General features: G+C 40.2%; 1 protein-coding gene across 1 annotated transcript in view; it reads left to right on the top strand.

Moving 5' to 3' along the window:
• LOC128665860 (ribosomal protein S6 kinase alpha-5) overlaps positions 1-23961 on the top strand; it is a 141020-nt gene that overhangs the window by 12390 nt on the left and 104669 nt on the right. The window contains exons 2-8 of the mRNA XM_053720096.1: positions 59-130; positions 282-500; positions 9589-9704; positions 10284-10391; positions 17040-17120; positions 20078-20181; positions 22486-22630. Coding sequence (XP_053576071.1) covers positions 59-130; positions 282-500; positions 9589-9704; positions 10284-10391; positions 17040-17120; positions 20078-20181; positions 22486-22630 — 845 coding nt within the window. The remainder of the gene's footprint in view (positions 1-58; positions 131-281; positions 501-9588; positions 9705-10283; positions 10392-17039; positions 17121-20077; positions 20182-22485; positions 22631-23961) is intronic.

Here is a 23961-nt window from a genome sequence, read left to right as displayed (position 1 = left end):
TAATGTCTGTTTGAGGTGTTTGTGCTAACAGCTATGTCATTTTTTTCTTCCCCAACAGTAACTATAACAAGCCATGGTGACAAAGTTGGGATGGAAGACTTTGAACTACTTAAAGTTTTAGGAACAGGAGGTAAATGTAATATAACCCCCCCCTCCTATAATAGTTATTACTCTGCTGTATATTACTGATTCTTGTGCTCCCTCTGTAAACGGCACCACAATATTTAGTTTCCTCTCACACCATCCTTTCCATATATCACAGTCCCCTTTTTTCGTTGCAGCATACGGAAAGGTTTTCCTAGTGCGTAAGGTGACAGGCCCAGATGCCCAGCGCCTTTATGCTATGAAGGTTTTGCGCAAATCTGCGCTGGTGCTTAAAGAAAAGACTGCAGAGCACACGCGGACGGAACGAACGGTGCTGGAACATGTGAGGGCAAGTCCATTCCTTGTGACCCTTCACTACGCCTTCCAGACGGATTCTAAACTCCACCTTATATTAGGTATTATTATTATTGTTACCCTTATTTGTAATGCTCCAACAGGTGGCACAACTCTATACAGCGTATGTACTTTATACCTGTGGGTTTGAATGTGAATATAATCTTGGAAATATATAGGACTAGATTATAAGTGGCGCGCTAATTTTAGTGCGGTATGTGAAAAGCAATATCACGACCGCGAGTATTTTACAAGTTGAAAGTAAAAGGTTGCACTTTAGCGCAAACAGAAAGTGCACTAGAAGAATTAGTGTGACTTGAGAATTGGCGTAAACTGTAAGGGTATAAATAAACGATTACACTCTAAGGGTAACACCGTTTTATTTAAGAAGTGCTAAATGCGCACCTAAAAATACACGTACAATTTGAAAGTCACAATAAGCAATATCACCATGTAAAGTATCTTCCACGGGCAGATGAGAGTGTGTTCTCTATCTCCCTGTCCTTGCGCACATCTGGTGATTCCAAGAAACATTTAAGATAGGACCTTTCTGCGGTATAGATTGCATGGACAATAGAGAGCAATACATTAACAGACAATATTGGGACTTTGACTACATGTAGACCAATTAGATGTGGCCACGTATTAGAGGTGTGTCAAGCGATCTTCAAAAGGAACATAGGATCCAATACAGAACTATCTCCTGAGAAAGTTGGGTCGTTACCCGACGAAACGCGTAGAGAAGTTCAGCCCCCTCACCACGTTCACTCCAGTGACGTCGGGTTCAGTTTTCGAGCATCCCCTTTCCGTGCGGTTTCCTGTGGCGTTCCGGAAGCCCTGCAGACGTGCGCAAAGGACTGGGAGACGGAGAGCACACTCTCATCTGCCCGTGGAAGATACTTTACGTGGTGATATTGCTTATTGTGAATTTACACATTGTACGTGTATTTTTAGGTGCGCATTTAGCACTTCTTAAATAAAACAGTGTTACCCTTAGAGTGGCTTGCGCTCTGTTCTCTTTGTGTCTTAAAAGGGATATGGTGGACTTCCGGTGGGCGGAGCTACAGACCGGCAGCATAGTGAAAGAGCTCCTCAGATTGTGCTGCGTTTAAGCCAAAAAACTGCCGGTCTCTGCTACCCACACACGCCATCCTTGTTGGGGTATTATCTGGACCCTAGCCCCAACGGACTAGATAGTGTGAAGGGCCGAATATCGCCCTAGTCCCTGGAAGGAACGAAAGTGCGCAACGAAGCGCAAACCGCGGGCGCCATCTTGGAGTGCGGCCCACGCTAGCATCGCATTGGAACCGGCTGCTACCCGGCTACCAGAGGACATTCTTAGCCGCTGTATGTTACCGGAGGGAGTGAGTACAAGCCCTATTGCATGCATCTTAGCCCCACAAGCAGTGCATAGACATAACAAGTGCAAGAACGGAGGTATTGATTCATGCAGGAGACCGTGTAAAACCTGATACAAGCACATTCACGCACATTCAGAAGTTTTTTATCAGAGGTACACCCCTAAAGACTTGCATTTGTGGGAGATTGGGAACACTTTTTCTGTCTGGACTATACAGCTCACAATAAAAGAAGTATCATACAATCAAAGGGACATTGTTTCAAAGCATTTATTGTGAAACATCTGACATATTATGCTAAACGTTTACTAACAACAGAATAAAAAAAATATGGTTGTCTCATGAAACACTTGTATTAAGATCATCGAAGGGGAGTTTGTTTCTTTTGGCTTGCTGATACGTGGGCTGATGCTGCCACTTAGAGGACTCTCACACTCTTACCAAGAGAACTTTGTCTATATTGTAAGCAAATCGGTGCAGGGTTTGCATGAAGCTAGATCATTACTTTAAGCCTGTATCAAACACACTGGCCGACAAAATGACATCCAGGCATAAGCAAGCAGATAAGAAGAGGCCTGCACCAGAATTACATGCTGAATCCCCACCCTCTCCCAAATCCTCACATGTGATCACATCTGACTCCTCTGCTCTCCTCCAGGAACTTAAGTCCTTCTTTCTACCGAAGATGGAATCCCTTCAGGCTGGGGTAGATACATTGACCAGCGAAATACGCCAATTCTCTACCAGAATGTCCCACGTGGAGCAGCGTGTGTCAGATGTAGAAGACAGACAAGAATCAACCTCTACCTCAGTAAGGCAGCTACAACGCCAAAACCAAATCTTGCAAGAAAAGGTAGACGACCTCGAAAATCGGAGTCGGAGGAACAATCTCCGAATGGTGGGTGTACCTGAAACAGTGAAAAACAAAGATTTGCTTGAGTTTACCGCTTTAACCATCCCTAAACTGCTGAAAATGAATCCAGATCACTTACCCCTTGACATAGAGCGAGCCCATCGCATAGGCCCGGATAGAGGCCTTGAGACTTTAAACTCTCGTCCACGCCAAGTGATTTATAAGTGCCTCAACTACCAGGAAAAACTCGCACTATTGCGAGCTTATAGGGCTCATACAGGAGATTTGATTTTTGAAGGAAAGAAAATATTGATTTTTCAGGACTTTTCTGCAGAGGTTACCAAACTCCGGAAAGAATTCGCTCCACTGTGCTCTCGACTTCACAAGGAGGGGAGACAGGCTTCACTGCTATATCCTGCTAAATTAAGACTGCAAACACCAGCTGGTCCCAAGTTTTTCAGTTCCCCCAAAGATCTGCAAGCATACCTTGATAGAGATAAAGATGACCAACGAGATGTACACTGAACATAGAAGAATTTCTTTTCAGCCTCAATTTTCTCCAAGCTCTCCGTTGCATAATGGAGGGATGGAGTGCTGCAACATGCCCAGTGGCAGAAAGAGTAACTGGGACTAATCTCAGGCATACTGAACTGCATGAAAGGCTCATGTGGGAACTGCAGAAACTCCCAGGAACTAGGCTATGGGGGCATATACATTATCTCACTTCTTGGTTCATGAAGACCAAACTTATACATTTTGGGGAGATACTGGTTTGGTTCCCCAATGTTATCTTGTTTTGTGTTACAAGTTATGTTCTGCATGCATTTTCGAAGACAGTAATTTATGCTTTTTGTCTCTCAGGTCTGACACTAACCCCCTCCCCACATAAAGGTAGAGGGATAGCATTTTTTCTCCTCCCAGGTTTTAAAACTAAGCCATGCATGGCGTCCCTATCCTCTAACAGGGCTGGCAAGCTTCCCTGCCCATGCTTTAAACCTTCTATACCCAATATTCAAACAGCCTGGGAAAAGGCCCAAAGTGGCTTTAATTCTAATTACAGTACTCCCAGCCAAGTAGAACCCCACTCCCCCTTAACCGTAACGGAGAGATATTTCAGGCTCCTAGCCCATGTTTGCCTAACCATTTCTTTCTCTCTTTTTGGTACTATTACATGTGTCCTTAGGGATGTTTATGTTTATGCTGAGATTGACATGCTCTTTGCTAGGTGCCAGGCCTGCTACCAGGATACTCTTTTGTTAAAGCAGGGTCTCCAACCGCTTTCTCAGGCTGATGAAGTCTGCTGGTTTCTGGGTGGAATTTGTTTGTTATGTTTATGTGTTTTGTTTTGTTTTGTTTTGCCTACAGTGTCAATGTTATGTGATGCACTAATGCTTTTGTGTCTCTGCCTCCAGCAACAGATGCTCCTCCACTCTGGGGGGTCCCCACACCATGCAATCCTTGACACATGGAAACCTTCTGGTTTGGCTTCCCGACTCTCTCCCATCTGGCTGATTCGTGAGTACAACTCCCTGGCACAAATTGATATCATGCCCTCCCCATACCACATTTTTCCACATACCTTAGGGTACCCATGTTTTATCCTGTTGATCCGCCTGCTCCACAGACCGCACCTCAGAATAGTAGAGCTGCAGGAACATTTCATACTTTCATTAGATAATGGCGCAGCGCTATAATGTAGTATCTTGGAATGTTGGAGGTATCACCTCTCCAGCTAAAAGAAGCAAGATACTCCACTACCTCAACTCAATCCACGCAGATATTGCACTGTTGCAAGAAACCCACTTGACACAGGAAGAGCACGCTAAGCTGAAGGTTAGATGGGTAGGTCAAGTTATAAACACGCCAACGACAGGCAGAAAAAAGGGGGTAGCGATACTGGTCAGGAAAGGGTTACCAATAGTGCTTACAGATACACATATCGACGTGCAGGGAAGGTATATCATCACTAGCTTGCATGTATCTTCCAAAACCTATACACTTTGCAGTGTCTATGGGCCGAATAGTCTCTCTCCCCACTTTTGGTCCCAGATTCAATCACTCCTAACTAAACGTAATAGCTCTCAAATCCTCATGGGAGGGGACTTCAACATGGCCCAACTATCCCCTCTCGATAGATTTATAAACCCCTCACAACCCTCTGGCATAAAACAGGGCTCTCAGCGACAGAAAATTGAATCTAAAATTACTTTAAGGCTTAAGGAGGGCTTGGGATTGGTTGATTTATGGAGATTGCGTAATCCAGAGGTTAGGGACTACACCTGTATGTCTAAATCACACCACACATTGTCCAGGATTGACTACTTCCTCACGTCTCCTGCTCTCACCCCTTTCATACCCTATACTAAAATACAACCCATCACCATATCAGATCACGCCCCTATCACACTGGTGCTGGACTTTACCCCCGCCGATAATTTACATAAAACATGGAGGTTTCCCTCTCATCTTTACAACAATGTAGATTTCCGCCAAAACTTACTTGCACACTGGATAGACTATGATGCAGATAACGCCCAACACCGCGACAACACGGATCTCTTTTGGCATGCCTCAAAGGCTGTGCTAAGGGGGAGAATCACAGCATACACTTCACATCATAAGAAACAGACTAAGAGGCTCACTGATCAAATGCTAAGAAATCTCACAGATGCATATAATACATATCTGCAACACCCGACCAGCCAATCGAGGCAACACTATTACAACTTGAAGCAAGAAAGAGACACCCATATCCAAATGGTAGATAACATACACACATTGCACAGGCAGGGACGATTCTACAGGTACGGGAACAAGGCAGGGAAAATAATGGCAAACATGGTCAAAGTGGTCACCCCTAGATCTAACATTCCAGCAATCATTACAGATATGGGCCTTTGTAATGACACCCCTACGATTATGAAAGAGTTTGTGTCATACTACACTAAACTATACACTAAGCAGGACATATCAGAACATAATAAACAGTCATTCTGGTGCAATGTCACCGTCCCCACCATGACCCAGGAACAATTGGCTACGCTTAATGCCCCTATTCAAATACAAGAAGTTGTGAATACCATACGAAGCATTAAACTAGGGAAGGCGGCGGGACCTGACGGTCTTCCCGCAGAATATTATAAAATCTTATGCCCGGCGATAGCGCCCACTTTGGCAAAGCTTTTTTCAGACTACTTAGCAGGGAAGTCTGTACCGGACTCTAGATTTACCGATGCTAACATATGCGTCATTCCCAAACCGGATAGAGATTCAACTCTGCCGTCTTCTTATAGGCCGATTTCTTTATTAAATGGGGACTATAAGTTAATGACCAAAATCCTCGCTAATCGGCTGGCAGATGTTCTGCCACTGCTGGTCCACCCAGACCAGACGGGTTTTGTCAAACACAGATCATCAGTTATCAATTTACGCAAAGCACTGGCAGTCATAGCACAATACCATCAAGCCCGACATAACCGGTCAGATGCCTCACTACAGGATGCCTGCTTCCTCTCTGTCGACGCCGAGAAGGCGTTCGACAGGGTGGAGTGGGATCACTTATACACTACGCTTATTAACTTTGGTATCACAGGCCACTTCTTGGATGCTGTACGTAGACTGTATAATTCACCCTCGGCATCCATCATTATCAATGGTGGTCTCTCCCCTTCCTTTAAGCTAGAAAGGGGCACAAGGCAAGGTTGCCCATTGTCCCCGCTCCTATTCGATCTTGCCATTGAGCCGCTGGCTTGCTATATCCGACAACACTGTGCTGGCCTTAAACTACACGCACAGTGTCTACATATCTCACTGTTTGCTGATGACCTCTTGTTGTATATTAGCAACCCTGATCTTAACGTTCCTCAAATATTACAAGTAATGACAAAATTTGGTACCTTTACTGGATACAAAATAAACGAAGACAAATCTGAAGTCACTTGGCTTCAAAACCAGGGAGGCAGCTCCCTTCAGAACACGAGTCTTAAGGTCACGGACGGGTCTTTTAAGTATCTGGGGATTCACTTACATGTAGACCCCACAAAGATTTATCAACTTAATATCCCAAAAGTTATACTTAGTTCACAGAACACCATCCGAGGTTGGAGGGGTCTTCCCCTCTCCCTTCACGGTAGAATTCATTTATTGAAAATGGTAATACTACCAAAAATCTTGTATCCCTTGCAAATGCTCCCTCTTCTGCTCCACAACAAGGACATACAGGTAATCTCTTCTACTTTTGCCTCCTTTGTGTGGAACCAAAAAAAGCATAGGATCAACACCACCAGACTCTCTATGCCACTGGGGGTGGGGGGACTTAGGTTTCCGAACATTCAGTGGTACAATTGGGCAACACTAACTAAGCTGGTGCTTGGCTGGTTGGCCGGATCTGAATACTTCAGCCATGCTGTAGAGGTGGACTGTGCGTCACCGCTGAACTTGGCCTACCTCCCACACTCTACCTTGTCTGCCTTACCCCATCACATTTCTCAGAACATACTGTTCAGAGACCCGCTGAGAGCATGGCACAGGCTATGCCGATTCTGGGGTAGTGATCACAAAGTGACCAAATATCTGCCCATACAGGGAAACCCTACGTTCATACCTGGTTTCACCACCAGGGCCTTTCAGAAATGGAGGGCCTCTGGCCTGACCTCTATTGCACAATTTATCAATCCTAACACGCTTCAGGTTCTCCCTTTCCAGGAACTGAGAGAAACCTTTGCTATCCCCGCTGATACCATGTTCGCATATTTTCAGTGTAGGCACTTTGTCAGGGCTCTCATCTTAGACAATCGGCTTACTAAAGTAAGTTCTGGCGTGGACAGACTAGTCCGCATGACGAAACAAGGATCATATTCCATAACCCGTATATATAACGAAATCACAAGTCACTTAGAACAACCTGTCCTTCAAACAATACACAACAAATGGCAAGGGACAAGAGACATACAGATTACGGCACAAGAGATCGAAGATAGCTTTCAGAGAGTAAGAGCAGCTACCCTTTCAGCTTATTCTAGAGAGGCACACACCAAACTAATACATCAGGCATATATCCTCCCTAAACTAAGACTAAGGTGGGCCCCTCAGGCAGTAGATAAGTGTAACAAGTGCTCCTTTGCATCACCTGATCTCACACACTTAATATGGGACTGCCCCAAAATAAAAAGACTGTGGGGTAAAGTTCAGTTTTGGCTCCAGAGGGTACTCCAGCAAGAGATAGCTTTAACTCCCTCCACCATCATTTTTCTGACAGACCAGGGGATTACATCCCAACATCGGAAATTTCTGAACTCTGTGATTCTGCTCTCTAGGCGACTAATCATGCAGTATTGGGTAAGGGATAAGGCCCCACCCTTCAAGAAACTGTTGGGGGCAATACACACTCAGGTTTTGGTGGAGCAGGCGGACGTACAGGGAGATCTTGATAAAAGAATAAAATCTTATATATATAAATGGGAACCTTATTTACTGTACATCTCTCCACAAGTAAGACATAGAATACTTTATCCTTTTCGCAATTCAACATTTATCATGGAGGAAAATCTGAGAGGGAAGTGGTGTCTTTCTCTGTCGCCCCCCTCCCCCCCCCTCAGCCAACCTGACCACATACGCATAGCTTTGTAGTAGCCCTTAAATTCTCTTTGACATAAGTGCCAGGGAGCTCAGTCCCCCCCCCCCCTCCCCAAAAATCTATCCCCCCCCCCCCCCCCCCGGAGTGGAAGGACCTGATTCGATTTGATTTGATAGGATTGTTTACTGTTTATGGTTTGTATTAGTTACTTGATGCTTTATAAAAAAAATGGAAAAAACCAGATTAACATCTCAGTATGGAGATATCTTATTTTGGGAAGACTCTTCCCCCGGACTGTGGGGGAGGAGGGTCGTCGAATTCCCTTTCTGTATCTTAAAATGTAAATTCTGATGTATTACATACTATGACTTCCATGTTGTGATGGATCTGGATTATAAATAAAGTTTAAAAAAAAAAAAAAAAAAGGGATATGGTATGGTATGGCCAGTCCAAGAATGTTCCTCTTTTACCAGGGCTCAGGCTTTTTTCAATATAGGTGTATCCACCACATGGAAAGCTGAAGAAGATGTCTTACTTGCAAACCGTTGTCAAGCAGCTGTTTGAAAATCTTCACAGTTTGTTCTTTCTTAATACAAACGGAATGTCAGTTTACAAAGGTTGTACATTCAGTTCTTTCTCATAATCTAAATACTCGTATTGCTGCATATATGTTTTGTTTCTTTACTTTCTGACCTTGTTTTGTATGTGAATTCTTCCCTGGTTAATGTGAGCCTTAGGTGAAACAAGATAATCAGATCATGATTCATTTTATTATCCCCAAGTGAAATGTGTTTACATCACTCCAAACAATATACTGTAGTAAGGTCCATATTTCTTAAAAAAGCTTTTTTTTTTCCCAATGATCCAGTTTTGGATCCATAAGTACAGATATGACTTAATGGGAGGTTGAGAGATTTGTATCTAATTCTTTACACTTAATGCTGTATCACATTTTGGTTTGTGTTTATGAAATGGGTTATTTCATGTTCAAACCATTTTCTCCCTTTTCTCCCCAACAACAAAAATGTTCTGGCTTAGCTATGCATGAACTGACTCAGAAGGTGGAGGTATATATATATATATATATATATATATATATATATATATATATATGGGTGGAATACTGCAAGGGGTTTTACACATTCATGAGGTTAGAGGCCATTTACTCACCAGTAATTATATGGCTGTACTACAAATAAGGATAGGTTGATTTATAGTTGCATATAAATCTGGTTTCAACTTCAGCAAGGTCTAGTAATATGACTTATCTATTTGCCTGCTGTTCCCATCTGTCTCCATCATATTGGAGGTATAGATTCTATTTCTGTTTTGTTTATATTCTGCTTCTGTTTGTATTTTGGCAGATTATGTCAGTGGTGGGGAGCTGTTCACACATCTCTATCAGCGAGATAATTTCTCTGAAGATGCTGTTCGGTTTTATTCTGGAGAAGTGATTCTTGCTTTAGAACATCTGCACAAGGTAACACCTACAATAAGTCCTTGTTAAAAGAGAAATGTTAAAGGGACAGTCTGATTCAGATAGGGCATGTCATTTTAAACAACTTTTTAATTTACTTTTACCATCAAATGTGCTTTGTTCTCTTGGTTATTCTTAGTTAAAAGCTAAACCTAGGTAAGCTCATATGCTAATTTCTAAGACCTTGAAGACCGCCTCTTATCTCAGTGCATTTGACAGTTTTTCGCAGCTTAAGGGCGTTAGTTCATATGTGCCATATTAGATAACATTGTGCTCATGCCTGTTTAGTTATTTATGAGTACTGATTGGCTTAAATGCAAGTCAGTCAAAAGAACTGAAATAAAGGGGCAGTCTGCAGTGGCTTAGATACAAGGTAATCACAGAGGTAAAAAGTGTATTAATATAACTGTTGGTTATGCAAAACTGGGGAATGGTAAATAAAGGGATTATTTATCTTTTTAAACAATACAAATTCTGGAGTAGACAGTCCCTTTAATATAAGGTATAACTATTAGCTCTTCTCATGCAGCGTGTATTAGCTATTGTAGTATATATGACTCTCCGTTTCTCTGTCGTTTTTAGCTTGGCATTGTGTACCGTGACATAAAGCTGGAGAACATATTATTGGATAGCGACGGTCATGTGGTGCTCACAGACTTCGGCCTGAGCAAAGAGTTTGTGTCTGAAGAGGTGAGAATTCAAAGCTTTATCGAAATTTTGTTTTCAAACATGACGGGTTCAAGTTCAGTTTAAAACTTAAAACCTCATTTCCAGGTATGACAATGGTTTTCTAAGGCTGTTGTTGTGTAATCAGATTCTATATCTTTATCAGTTTTGTCAAAAAACAATCCTATTATATAAAATGCCAAGTGTGTTTGTCCGAATCTGTCATGCGCAGTAGAGACAGCACGAGGACAAACACACCTGGCCTTACCTGTCATGCTGTTGCTGGGAAAGTGGGCATGGCCAGGTGGGAACGTGGTCGGGGGAAGAGAGAGAAAAAGAGAGGGGGGAGAGAAAAAGAGAGGGGGGGGGGAGAAAAAGAGAGGAGTGAGAGAGAGCAATAGAGAGGGGGAGAGAGAGCAATAGAGAGGGCGAGAGGGAGAAAAAGCCAGGGGGGAGAGAGAGCAATAGAGAGGGGGAGAGAGAGCAAACGAGAGGGGGGATAGAGAGCAATAGAGAGGGGGAGAGAGAGAGCAAAAGAGAGGGGGAGAGAAAGCGACCAAAAGAGGGGGGGAAGACAGAGAGCACAAAAGAGAGAACACAAAAGAGAGGGGGGAGAGAGAGAGCGTAAAAGAGAGGGGGGAGAGAGAGCGTAAAAGAGAGGGGGGAGAGAGAGAGCAAAAGAGAGGGGGAGAGAGAGAGCAAAAGAGAGGGGCAGAGAGAGCGCAAAAGAGAGGGGGAGAGAGAAAGCAAAAGAGAGGGGGAGAGAGGGAGCAAAAGAGAGGTTGAGCGAGAGAGAGGGGAGAGAGTGCAAAAGAGGGGGAGAGAGCACAAAAGAGAGGGGGGAGAGAGCAAAAGAAAGGGGGAGAGAGCGCAAAAGAGAGGGGGAGAGAGCAAGGGGTGGGACCGCTGTACTGCAAAAAATGGCCCATGGGAATGGGCTTTAGGACTAGTATACAAATAAATATACAATATATTTTCCTGAAATTCTATAAAGCATTGTAAGATTAGATTGCATGTTCCCTTCCTACCTTATGAATAATGTTGTAAGTTATATTTTTGTGTCCCCCCAGGCAACACAATGCTACAGTGATATAAAAGTGTTAAAGGGACATAAAACCCCACAAGTTTCTTTCATAATTCAGATAGAACATACCGTTTTAAACAACTTTCCAATTTACTTCTATTATCAAATTTTCTTTGTTTCTTGTTATCCTTTGTTGAAAAGCAGGAAGGTAAGTTTAGAAGCGTACACGTGTCTGCAGCACTATATGACAGCAGTTTTAAAACAATGTTATACCTTAGCAAGAGCACTATTTCCTGTCATGTAGTGATGCAAACATGTGCACGCTACCTACCTAGATATTTATTCAAAAAAGAATAACCTGAGAATGATGCAAATTTGATAATAGAAGTAAATTGGAAACATTTTTTAAATTAAATTCTCTATCTGAATCATGAAAGAAAAAATTTGGGTTTCATGTCCCTTTAAATTATGCAACAACTGGAAAAACAGGACTAACAATCTCATTGTGTGGTCTTCTCTGGCAGAACATCAAAATTATTGTTGCAACACTTGAGGAGGATTCTACAAACCTCAATAAATAATACATTAACGGTGAAAATACGCAATATATACGCAGTAGTCTAAAAAAAACAACAACAACAAAAACTGTATATACAATAATCTGATATTGTGCACTTGAAAGGATATAATCCTAAATAGTCCAACCGGTCTTAAATGGTATCTTCTCAATGTAAGTAATATATTCATCCCAGGAGATACGAAGAAACCCCCCCAAAATTAGCGAAAACAATTGCGAATTACTACCAAGTATAAAACTGCATGTAAGAAAAGAACCGTACTTAGGTTTTTTAGAGCTATTACTAAATCTAAGTATAACAGCTCCATTAAAACTTCTTCCTTCTCAAATAGCAAGATAGCAACGTCTCGCAAGTACAAAACAGCTTTCGTATATGAATGAAAGGACATACAATCACATGGGTAATTGAGGGATTAGTACAATGTAACTGCTGCAGACAAAATATAAACACTCATCATGCTCTATATAAATCTGCAGTGTGTATAGGTAAGTCCCACCCTCCTAGTGATGTAATTGTCCATGTATCCGACGTACGTTTCACCAATAATGCTGGTTTTTCAAGGATGCAATCCTGTTCAAACCTTCCCTTTTGTATACATTTTTGATTAGTTTCCAAAAATTCACCTCTCCATGTCGTCCACGTCTTTTAGAATTTTATTTATATATTCTTTATAATTCTTCTCAAAAAATCTATATTTAAAGATATCTACCTGTTGTAAGTAAACTTTGTGTTTGCCACAATTGCACCTTAAAGGGACATGAAACGCCAACATTTTATTTTGTGATTCAGACACAACATAACAATTTTAAAAAAAGTTTCCAATTTACTTCTATTATCAATTTTGCTTTGTTCTCATGGTATTCTTTGTTGAAGAGATAATTAGGTAGTCATAGCACTACATGACAGGAAATGGTGCTGCCATCTAGTGATTTTGAAAATGGTTAACATTCTTGTCAAACTGTTACCACGAAAAGTGCTCCAGATATGTGCATGCGCCTAAGCTTACACCCCTGTTTTTCAACAAAAGATACCAAGAGAACGAATAAAATTTAAAGTAAATTAAAAAGTTGTTTAAAATTGTATGCTGTAACTGAAGCATGACTGAAAATGTTTGGGTTTCATCTCCCTTTAATTTACTTGTAATAGCCAATTCTTTAGATGGTGTAAGAGAGTTGAAAATTTTCATGATTCCATGCACAAATAATTAATCAAACAGTTAGGGCTACATTACGGGTGGAGCGATAAACATTGTTTGCGTGCAAGCGATATTAGCGCTCCACTGAGTAATACCAGCACACGTTAACGTGTGCTGGTATTATGAGTAAATGCGAACGTGAGCTTGCGTTCACATTGCTAAAAAGCATTGCGCTCATAAGAGCGCGCTTCCTTTGGCTCCAGCGAAGGGGAAGTTGCTCTGCGATGGCAGCATAGTTTTAAATATATGTGTATATGACTATATATATTTATGTGTTAATATTTGTATAAATATATATGTAGAAAGTCATATACATATATAATTACTGGGAACACACAGTTCCCATAGACCACAATGTAAAGGCACTTTATAGTGCCATTTTTTTTTTTTTTTAACACCCCACTCCCGCCAACTTTAAATCCCCAAAACTGCCTAATACAGTTATTTTTATTTAAAAAAATTGCTACTTTTTTTTTTAATAAAAAACTATAATGCCCTCTATTTTTAGGGCATTTGGGGCACTTTTAGAAAATTCTCTGGTTGATTTTCTGAGCGCTAATTGCTACATTGAGCTTGCAGTAGCAATAACCGAACACGTGTAATGGCTGGTTAATTATCTTGCGCCCGGAAACATGCGATAATTTAGCGCTCCACTTGTAATCTGGCCCTTAAAGGGACATGAAATGCATTTTTTTCTTTCATGATTCCGAAAGAGCATGCAATTTTAAACAATTTTCCAATTTACTTGTATTATTTAATTTAGTTCTTTCTCTTATCTTTTGCTGAAAGATTTATCTAGGAAAGCTCAGGCGCAGCAAAGAACCTAGGTTCTAGCTGCTGATTGGTGGCTGCATATATATACTGATTGTCATTGGCTCACCCATGTGTTCAGTTATAAACCAGTAGTGCATTGCTGCTCCTTCAGCAAATGATACCAAGAGAATGAAGCAAATTTGATAATAGAAGTAAACTGGAAAGTTGTTTAAATTTGTATGTTCTACTTAAATCATAAAAGAAAATGTGTGGGTTTCATGGCCCTTTAATGTATTAGCAGTTCTTTTGAAGAACACATATACAGTTTGCATACATATATATATATATCACATATGCCTTTAACACATCTATGCCTTTAAGAGGTAAAACTTGTCTGCCTTTAAGAAATATTACATTTGTTTTCACTCTGCCTTCTTGTTCTCTGCACATGTTTTTATCTGGGGGGGGGGGGGGGATTCCAGTGAATAATAGAGCTAGGCACTACCCTGAATTTAGTTATGAGAATAATTTCTTGTTATGAGAAACACTTTTAAAAGCTAAAACGCTTGCTAAATTAAACAATTCGATAGACGTAAAGTTAGACACACCTTCTAAACTGATAGTTTAATTATTAGAATTGCTAAGGGGGGCGAGGGAGAGCCTGTGCGTAACATGTTAAGAGAAGTTTAATACAGCACCTGTGGAATTTTGCTGCCTGTGTTCCACTGAATGATGACTCAGCGCTGTTGCATGCTATTAATGCCTTATACGAAACCCGAAGATAAGTAATGCGTTAATAGTTTAATCACTACTTAGTGTAACCATTGTGTTTTAATACATTTATAAGCTGATTACTGACTTATGTCACTGCAATAAATTCATAATAAACACTGTTGTTATTATTATACTTTAATTTGTGTGATGCAAATAATAGTCTATATTTATTTAAAACAACTACTGTATTTTGTGTAATACAAATAATAGTCTATATTTATTTAAAACAACTATTAACTAAGAATATATAAATTAAATTCTAAAAGACGGGGGCAACACTGATAAAGGTGTATTTTTAAAATATTAAAAAAAGAGTTATGTGTTCACAGCAAATAAATAAACAGGACTAATTCTTGATTTCGGTGCACAAAATAAAGAAATTGTGAGAGTTTTAAAGTGTGAATGTTCTTTTCACACTCTGGATATTAAAGTGGCCCTACAGATTTATATTGATGAGAACAAGTCAATGAAGATTACCAGGCAACTTATTCATCCTTTTCCAAGGTCCATATAGAAGAAGGCATGAAAACTTTCTATAGCCAATTGGATTAAACAATCCATATCTTTGGCCTATTCATCCTCTGAAAAAAATCCACAATCTTTTCTAAAAGCCCATTTAGCTAGATCTGTTTCCAGTTCCTGGGTTATTGCAACAGAAGCGTCTCCGGACCTGATCTGAAAAGCCTTTACCCATACCTATAATAAGCGTTCTCGCCTGGACATCATGGTGTCACAAGATTTTGGATGCAAGGTACCTCAAGCTGTGGTTATGTGTCAGATCCCTCCATTTGCAGCTTGCCACATCCCACTGGGGGTACTGCCGCTTGATAACAGAAAAACAACTATATTTTCTTATTATCAATTTTATTTTCCTTAGTCATAGAAGTCCTTTAAATTTATTTGGCAGTAATTTCTTGTCTGTGAGCTTTTTACTTCTGGGAGTTTTTGAGACCTTCCTTTTTAGGGCATATGATTAGTTAGGGGAGGTTTGTAGGGGTTATAACTAGGGTTGCCGCCTCGGCCATGTTTTCCTGGACACTTATGAGTTACACATGCTGCAGGGTGTATAGGGACGAACATAAATATTGCTGGCCAGGGTCACCATTCTTGTGCTTTTTATGTGCGCAATGCATGTTGCCCTTGGCACACCCTGCAGCATGTGTAACTCATAAGTGGCAACCCTGGTCATAACCCTGTTAGGGTACTGAGGGAATCCCGTGGAAGACCATACCCACTGGTAATACTTCCACTATGTCTAAGAAAAACGAAATTGATGGTGAGAAAAATGTGCTTTTCTTATAAACCGTTGCCAATCTGTAATTGCGATGGAAGGAGGTCTAATCCAGCTGTTATACTTAGAGATAAGCCTTAGCTCTGAAGAACGTGAGTATGGCCCTTTTATATACCTGCTATTCTATACTTGTCAGTACTTAAAGGGATAGGAAAGTCAAAATTAAATTTGCACGATTCAGATAGAGCATGTTATTTTAAGACACTTTTTTAAATTCACTTCTATTTTCAAATGTGCTTTGTTCTTTTGGTATCCCTTGTTGAAAAAGAATACGCACATATCCTGCACTAGTGGGAGCTGCTGCTAATTGGTGCCTGCACATATTTATCGTTTGTGATTGGCTGACTAGATGTGTTCAGCTAGCTGCCAGTAATGCTGCTCCTTCAGCAAAGGATAACAAGCGAACAAAGCCAATTTGATAATGGAAGTAAATTGGAAAGTTGTTTAAAATTGCATGTTCTATCCAAATCATGAAAGAAAATGTTGGGGTTTCCTGTCCCTTTAAAGGGACATTGTATGCTAGATTTCTCTTTGCATAAATGTTTTGTAGATGGTCCATTTATATCGCCCACAGCTAGGTTTATTCATATCCCCTGTGCTGAATTATTTCTTACCTAGAGAAGATATCACGTAAGACCAGCTGGACTATTATTATTTATTTATTTTTGGGGGGGGATTTTGTGACTGTTATTCTTTTCTCAGAGTGTCCCAATGTATTTTTATTATCAAATTGGCCTCTTTCTTTTTGGCATCCTTTGTTGAAGCTTAGCTCCTTCCCATGAGAGCATACTAAGGTATCCTCAGGAGTGTACACGTGTCTTGAGAACTACATGGCAGCCATGTTTGTAACAATGTTACAAGTCATGTGTGCGATCTTGAGCATACCTCAGTATGCTCTCATGGAGCTAAGAGGATATCAAGAGGTACATTTGATAATATAAGAAGGTTGGATTTTTTTTTAGAAAATGAACATTTCTGATACATGAAAGTTTAATTTATCTCCCTCAGTATTGTCTTGCTATCCTGTTCAACCCTTTCTTTCTTTCTTTCTTTGTAGTTGGAGCGCACATATTCCTTCTGTGGAACCACAGAGTATATGGCCCCCGAGATCATACGAGGGCAGGGAGGTCATGGCAAGGTGAGAAGATCCCAGACAATGTAATGACTTGTTCTTGTTCTTTTGGCACCAATATAATCCAAGCCAATACACTAAGGGGTCGATTTATCAAAGGTGTTCGCCAGCCTTTGAGCCCCTACTACTGCAGGTTCTCACAAGAAAACCTGCAGTCCGTATTTAACAAGCAGCGGTTATCAGACCGCTGCTTCACTAACCTTTCGCCATCTCTTAGGTGGCGAATTTCAATCTCCCCAGTCTCGTTCGACCGGGGAGATTGACAGCATCTGCCCACGCGTGATTGGCTGTGCGCGGGCAGGGGGCGGCATTGCACAAGAGCACAAAATAGCGTTATTGTGCAATACTGAATTCCAGCAGCGGAATTCAGCCCGCCAAAGGCGAGCTGTGGCGGACAGGGGCGCGTATGTGCACCCCTGTCTGCCGCAGCTTGATAAATTGACCCCTAAAAGCCCAATGTTAAAAGGACATGTAACCTAAAATTTGTAATGTCACAATTCAGATAAAGTTATGGCATTTTGAACAACTTTCCAGTTTGTTTCTATTATCAAGTGTGCTTTGTTCTTTTGGTATACTTTGTTGAAAAGCATACCTTGGTAGGCTCAGGAGCTCGGGAACTGACTGCTGATTGGTGGCAGCACATGTATTCCTCTTGTCATTGGCTCACCCAATGTGCTCCTCTAGCTGAATGAAGCAAATTTGATTATAGAAGTGCACTGTAGGTTGTTTGCATATTGTATGTTCCATCTAAATCATGAACGGAAAATGTTGGGTTTCATATCTCTTTAAAGGGACACTCAAGTCAAAATAACCTTTTTATGATTCAGATAGAGCAGCAGTTTTAAGACACTTTCCAATTAACTTCCATTATCAAATTCTTCACAGTCTTTTTATATTCACACTTTCTGGGGAACAAGATCTTACTGAGCATGTGCACAAGCTCACAGGGTATACGTATACTAGTCTGTGATTGGCTGATTTCTGTCACATGATACAGGGGGCCGGGAAATGGGACCTTTTGCTTGTTTTTAGACCAAGAAATACTCTAAGCCCTTGTTTTTTCTTGTAAATGTTTAAATTCACTCATATAACAAGCAAACAGGGCAGCATGGCAGAATCAGACGAGAGTTAAGCGAGCATATTAAACCTTATGACATGGTGCCCGATTCTAGACAAATTTGCCAGCCTAGAGTGGTTTTCCAGCCCAACACTCGCAGGGGCAGCTCTCATGGAGTTCTATAAAAAAAAAAGGGCTGTCCCTGCAAGTGGTGAGATGTCTCCCATATAAATAAAGTTCGCAATGGAGGACGAAATACACAGGAAGGACCCAGCGTATGTTTAAACTTTAATATTACGCCTAATACAAATCAAATGACGCTGTTTTCAGTGCACTGTAACAAAAAGTTATTTTTCGTATGCATAGGTTTTCCTTTCTGAGTAATTAGTGTTTAGAATATTTTGATTAGAGCTCACCAACTTTTAATTAGTAAGAAAAAACAGCGAGATCTGTAGGGTGAAAATGTTTACAGAATTTCACTGGTATTTGCTAAGATTATCTAAGACGTCTCGTCAGTACTGCGAGTTAACAATAACATTTTTCAAAAGGCAAACGTTAGCTTGAGAGCTATATATCTGGCTACTCTAGTCAAAAAGGACGATCTTCCTGGAGTCATTCTGAAGTAATCGATGAATCCATCCTGAAGTTTGGCCACAGGCCGAAATATGTAAATGAGATAAATCTAGAGTCAGTCACTAGCTGTTCATGCTTGTGATGTAATCAGTATGGTCTTCCGCTAATTATTCTGAAGTCATCACCCAGAATTCTTTACCTTAGCTGATGACGTTACAAGCCTGATGATGTCTGATGATGAGCAAATGACTTCTAAAGTAGTTTGATGATCATCAAATGATTCCAGAATGGCATCTAAAGTAATCCTGTTTGTCTTGGGTACGTAGGTTCTGGATGTGAAGGAGAGAAGCATATGTTACACTATAATGCTCAAAAAATAACCCAAGTTTTTGTGTGATTTTTCTCCAGTTTTTGATAATCTGGAGTGTCCGTCTCTCTAGTTTTATTTTTTTAATATAGAGTACTCCTGTCAACTCTCCATATATGGGCAATTAAAGGGTCATGAAACCCAATATCATGAAAGAAACGTATTGGGGTTTCATGTCCCTTTAATTTATGTATAAAGTAATCATGTCACCTGTCAAGCGCCTCCTCTCTAGAGTAAACAAAACCACTTTAGCTAACCTGCCCTTTTTAGTTGATGCCTTAATTCTTCGTATTGATGTTGTAGCCGCTCTCTGAATCTTTTCTAATCCTGAAATTTTATATTTAATAATTTGACTCCAAAACTGTACTCTATGCTTAAAGGGACAGTCTACTCCAGAATGTGTTGTTTAAAAAGATAGATAATCCCTTTATTACCCATTCCCCAGTTTTGCTTAACCAACACAGTTATATTAATATACTTTTTACCTCTGTGATTGTCTTGTATCTAAGCCTCTGCAGACTGTCCCCTTATCTCAGTTCTTTTGACAGACTTGCATTTTAGCCAATCGGTGCTGACCTAGGTAACTCCACGGGAGTGAGCACAATGTTATCTATATGACACACATGAACTAACACTGTCTAGCTGTGAAAAACTGTCAAAATACACTGAGATAAGAGGCGACCTTCAAGAGCTTAAAAATTAGCATATGAGCCTACCTAGGTTTAGCTTTCAACAAAGAATACCAAGAGAACAAAGCAAATCTGATGATAAAAGTAAATTGGAAAGTTGTTTAACATCACATGTCCTATCTGAATCATGAGTTTAATTTTGACTAGACTGTCCCTTTATAAGAAGAGATCTTATTTTTTAATTAACCCATAAGCACTTTTTTATTATTATTTAAATGTGCATATTCATTTGCTCTGTATGTGTGTCTTTGCTTTGTGTAATTGTTATTTCTTACAGTCTGTGGACTGGTGGAGTCTAGGAATCTTAATTTATGAGCTTCTTACCGGCGCCTCCCCATTCACCCTGGAGGGAGAAAAGAATTCTCAGAGCGAAGTGTCCAGGTAGGAATGGGAGGGGACGTTTGAATAGGAGATAGCTTAACCCTTTCCTGCCGGGGCAAAGTTCCGATGTAAACAATTAAGTAAAAATTGAAATTGCGCTATCGTTCATGTGATTGCGTGATTTCAATGATGGGACCGGGTCAGGGGGAGTGCCTATGGCGCTACGCATGCCCTCCAGCCCGCCAGTGGCGTCACTAGGGAGGGGCGGGGGGGGCGGGCCTTACCCGGGTGACACCCACCAGGGGGTGACACCAAAAAAAAAAAAAAATTTTTTTTTTTTTTATTACATTTTATTGAAATTCAAAGAAATACAATGTTGAGATGCATAGATTTATTTTTATTAGAGGGGCTGGCATTTGTGGGACTGGGGAAGATGTAGACACATTTTTTTTGCCCCTTGAGCCAGTGCTGCAATTTCAACAAATAGTTTTCCCGGCTGCTTTTGCTTGTTTGTACTTTGCTACTCCCCTGCCCAATTTCACTATGAATGTTGTGGGCATGCCGTGGGGCTTGCAAAGTTGCGCTGCTAGCCTAAACCTGCCTGCCTATCTGTGCTCAGTGACATGTGGAGCAGTGGAGTCACTCACTGCTGTGCTGTCTCTCTAAACGGGAACTGGCAAATCATGAGGGGATGCCTGGCACCTGACCGCATGACTGTTTGACACTGTCTTTAAAGTGAAGGAGCCACGTATGATGCCCACCAGACCATTACGGTTACGGTACACTAAGTGCACACTGAACAGGTAGGAGGGCGGGCGGGGGTCTGGGGGTGGGCAGAGTGCAGAGGTGATTGGCCATAAGAAGCGGTAGGCACGCGGCCCGGGGTTGTGCACTGACAGACTTGGAACAGAGTCAGAGAGCAGAATTTTCATAGTTTGCGCGCCTAAACCTTTTCTTCAGTGATTTATTTTTAGAGTGATCTGTTTATCTTTCATTTGATGTTCTGCTGAGCCAGGGAGCAGCTCTAGGCATGAGCTTTATAATTAATGCAGTGCAGTTTACATATTTTGTATGTGTGTGTCTCAGTGTTTTTGTGTGTGTGTGTCGGTGTTTTTGTGTGTGTGTGTCGGTGTTTTTGTGTGTGTGTGTGTCTCAGTGTTTTTGTGTGTGTGTTTTTGTGTGTGTGTCTGAGTGTGTTTCCGAGTGTTTGTGTGTGCATCTGAGTATGTTTTTAAGTGTGTCTGAATGTTTGTATGTGTGACGCCACTGCAGCCCGCGATCCCATTTAGCAAGCAGCTATAAATTCAGTACAGCCAAACGGCTAGGACGTTCCATGCCTTCCTAATGGCACTAAAGCCCAGCGCCGTGATGTCAGCATAGAACCGAACAGCGGGATGGGGATAAGTAACAGAGTTTTCAATGGGAAAGAGTCGACACCAACTGGGGATCTAAAGGAGAAGAAAAATATAGAGGTAGAATATCAGAATTTAAATGTACTTCTATTGTGAAATTTGCTTCATTCTCTTGATATCCTTTGTTGAAGAAGCATCAATGCACTACTGGGAGTTAGCTGTCAATGAAAAGAGGCATATATGTGCATCACCCAATCATAGTAATGCATTGCTGCTCCTAAGCCTAACTAGGTATAGTTTTCAAAAAAAGGATACTAACAGAATGAAAAAAAATAGATAATGGAAGTCAATTGGAAAATTGTGTGCTCTGTTTGAATTGTGAAAGAAAAACATTGGATGTCATGTCCCTTTAAAGGGACACTAAACCCAATTTTTTTTCTTACATGATTCAGATAGAATAGAAACAAATGCCAGCGAGCCTCAAGGTAATGCATAAAAAGTTCTTTAATAGTAAAAGAGAAATAAACAAGCACAAGCTTAAATCCCAAGCATATATTGTAAATACAGGTTATGATTCAGATACAGCAAGACATTTTAAGCAACTTTCTAATTTACTCCTCTTATCAATTTTTCTTCGTTCTATTGCTATTCTTATTTTAAAAGCAGGAATGTAAGCTTAGGAGCAGGCCTATTTTAGGTTCAGCAGCATGGATAGTGCTTGCTTATTGGTGGCTACATTTAGCAACCCAATAAGCAAGCATAACCCAGGTTCTCAACCAAAAATGGGCCGGCTCTTAAGCTTTACATTCCTGCTTTGTAAATAAAGATATCAAGAGAACAGAGAAAAAATTGTAATAGGAGTAAATTAGAAAGTTGCTTGAACTTTCATGCTCTATCTGAATAATTAAATAAAAAAAATTGGGTTTAGTGTCCCTTTAATGCTACAGTAAAGCTGAGTACCAGAGTAGAATAATGTACAGTTGTATTAATACTCTGAGTTCCCTATCTCTAGGAGGATACTGAAGATGGATCCCACAATTCCGTCTAGTTTGAGTTTGGAAGCTCAAGATCTTCTTAAAAGACTCCTTCGCAAGGATCCCAAAAGACGTCTGGGAGGAGAAGGCGCCTCCCAGATAAAAGACCATCCATTCTACAGGGTAAGAATCCACAATTCTCTCTTTCCCGGGTACAAATGTTGTCTTGGAGATTATTTCCCCCTCTCTGTTTTTCAGTTGAGCAGATTAGGACACCGTATTTATTATTAGTAAATGTATTTTCTTATCAAAGGGCCAATCCTAAAAAAAACCTCACTGGCATGGAGTTAAATCATCACAACATCTATCACGGGGCAGACCTCACTCATTTATCTAAAAAAGGGGTCGGAACCTGGAAGCGCCAGAAAGTGAGGAGCTGCAAACCGCAGAAAGTAATGAAGTCCTCACAGGGGAGAGGGAATGTGGCAGGCAGCACCTGAGCAATATATATATATATATATATATATATATATATATAATGAAGCACATATAAATCAAATTACGCTTTCAGCATGCTTTACTTTATTTTGTATTTGCTTCTAGTTTTACATATGTGTCTTAAAAGGGACAGTTTAGAGTCTAGACCCAATACATAATTTTGATTACTTATTGTTACAAACCAGAGAATCTTTCTGCAACTGGTCCCACATCTATAAGCTTGTAAGAAATACATGAAACATTTAAATGTTTTTTGTTTGTTAGAAGCCAAACATTTTGTTGAAAAGAATACCTAGATAGGCTCATTAACTGCGAGCTAGCTGCTGATTGGTGGCTGCATATATATATACACCTCCTTGTTATTATATTTAATCTAGGTTACAATATTATTTATATTGATCTCAACAGTAACCTCCAATAATATTATATATTTTATCTATTAGAATATCTCAGCAGTGTATTTCAATAATATTAGTACATTTCAGGGGTGTCCTCCGAGCGTGTTGTATGTTTGATTATAAATATTAATAATTAATAATAATAACAATAAAATTATCATCAATTATTGATATCAATACTCAATAATCACAATTTAAAATATTTCCTAAATTCTGACCAGTTAATCTTTATGAACACAATGATTATATTTATGCAGTAAACGGAATATCACTTATGACCAGATATATATATCAATTGATTATTACAATATTAAAGTATGAAGCAGGCAATACAGATATTTAGATTAATTACTATTGAATTGATATCGTCTGTTATACTGTGAATGGACACAATATTTTCATAAATTAACCTTGACTCAAATTAATTAAATATCAAATATCACAATTAAAGTTTACTTGAACAATTTATAATTAGCCAGAAATATTAACCACTTCAATGTATAGCTTATCTACCAACGGTTTGGGCAGCACATATATCCAAATCTTACAATAAAATCTTCGTTTAACTCCCACAAATCTAATGTAATTTCCAGGAAAATATCATTAAACCGTCTAGCC

This window comes from Bombina bombina, chromosome 7 (genome assembly GCF_027579735.1).
Source record: "Bombina bombina isolate aBomBom1 chromosome 7, aBomBom1.pri, whole genome shotgun sequence".
NCBI lineage: Eukaryota > Metazoa > Chordata > Amphibia > Anura > Bombinatoridae > Bombina > Bombina bombina.
Note: the sequence above shows the minus strand (reverse complement) of the source record. Positions and strands in the feature narration are given on the sequence as shown.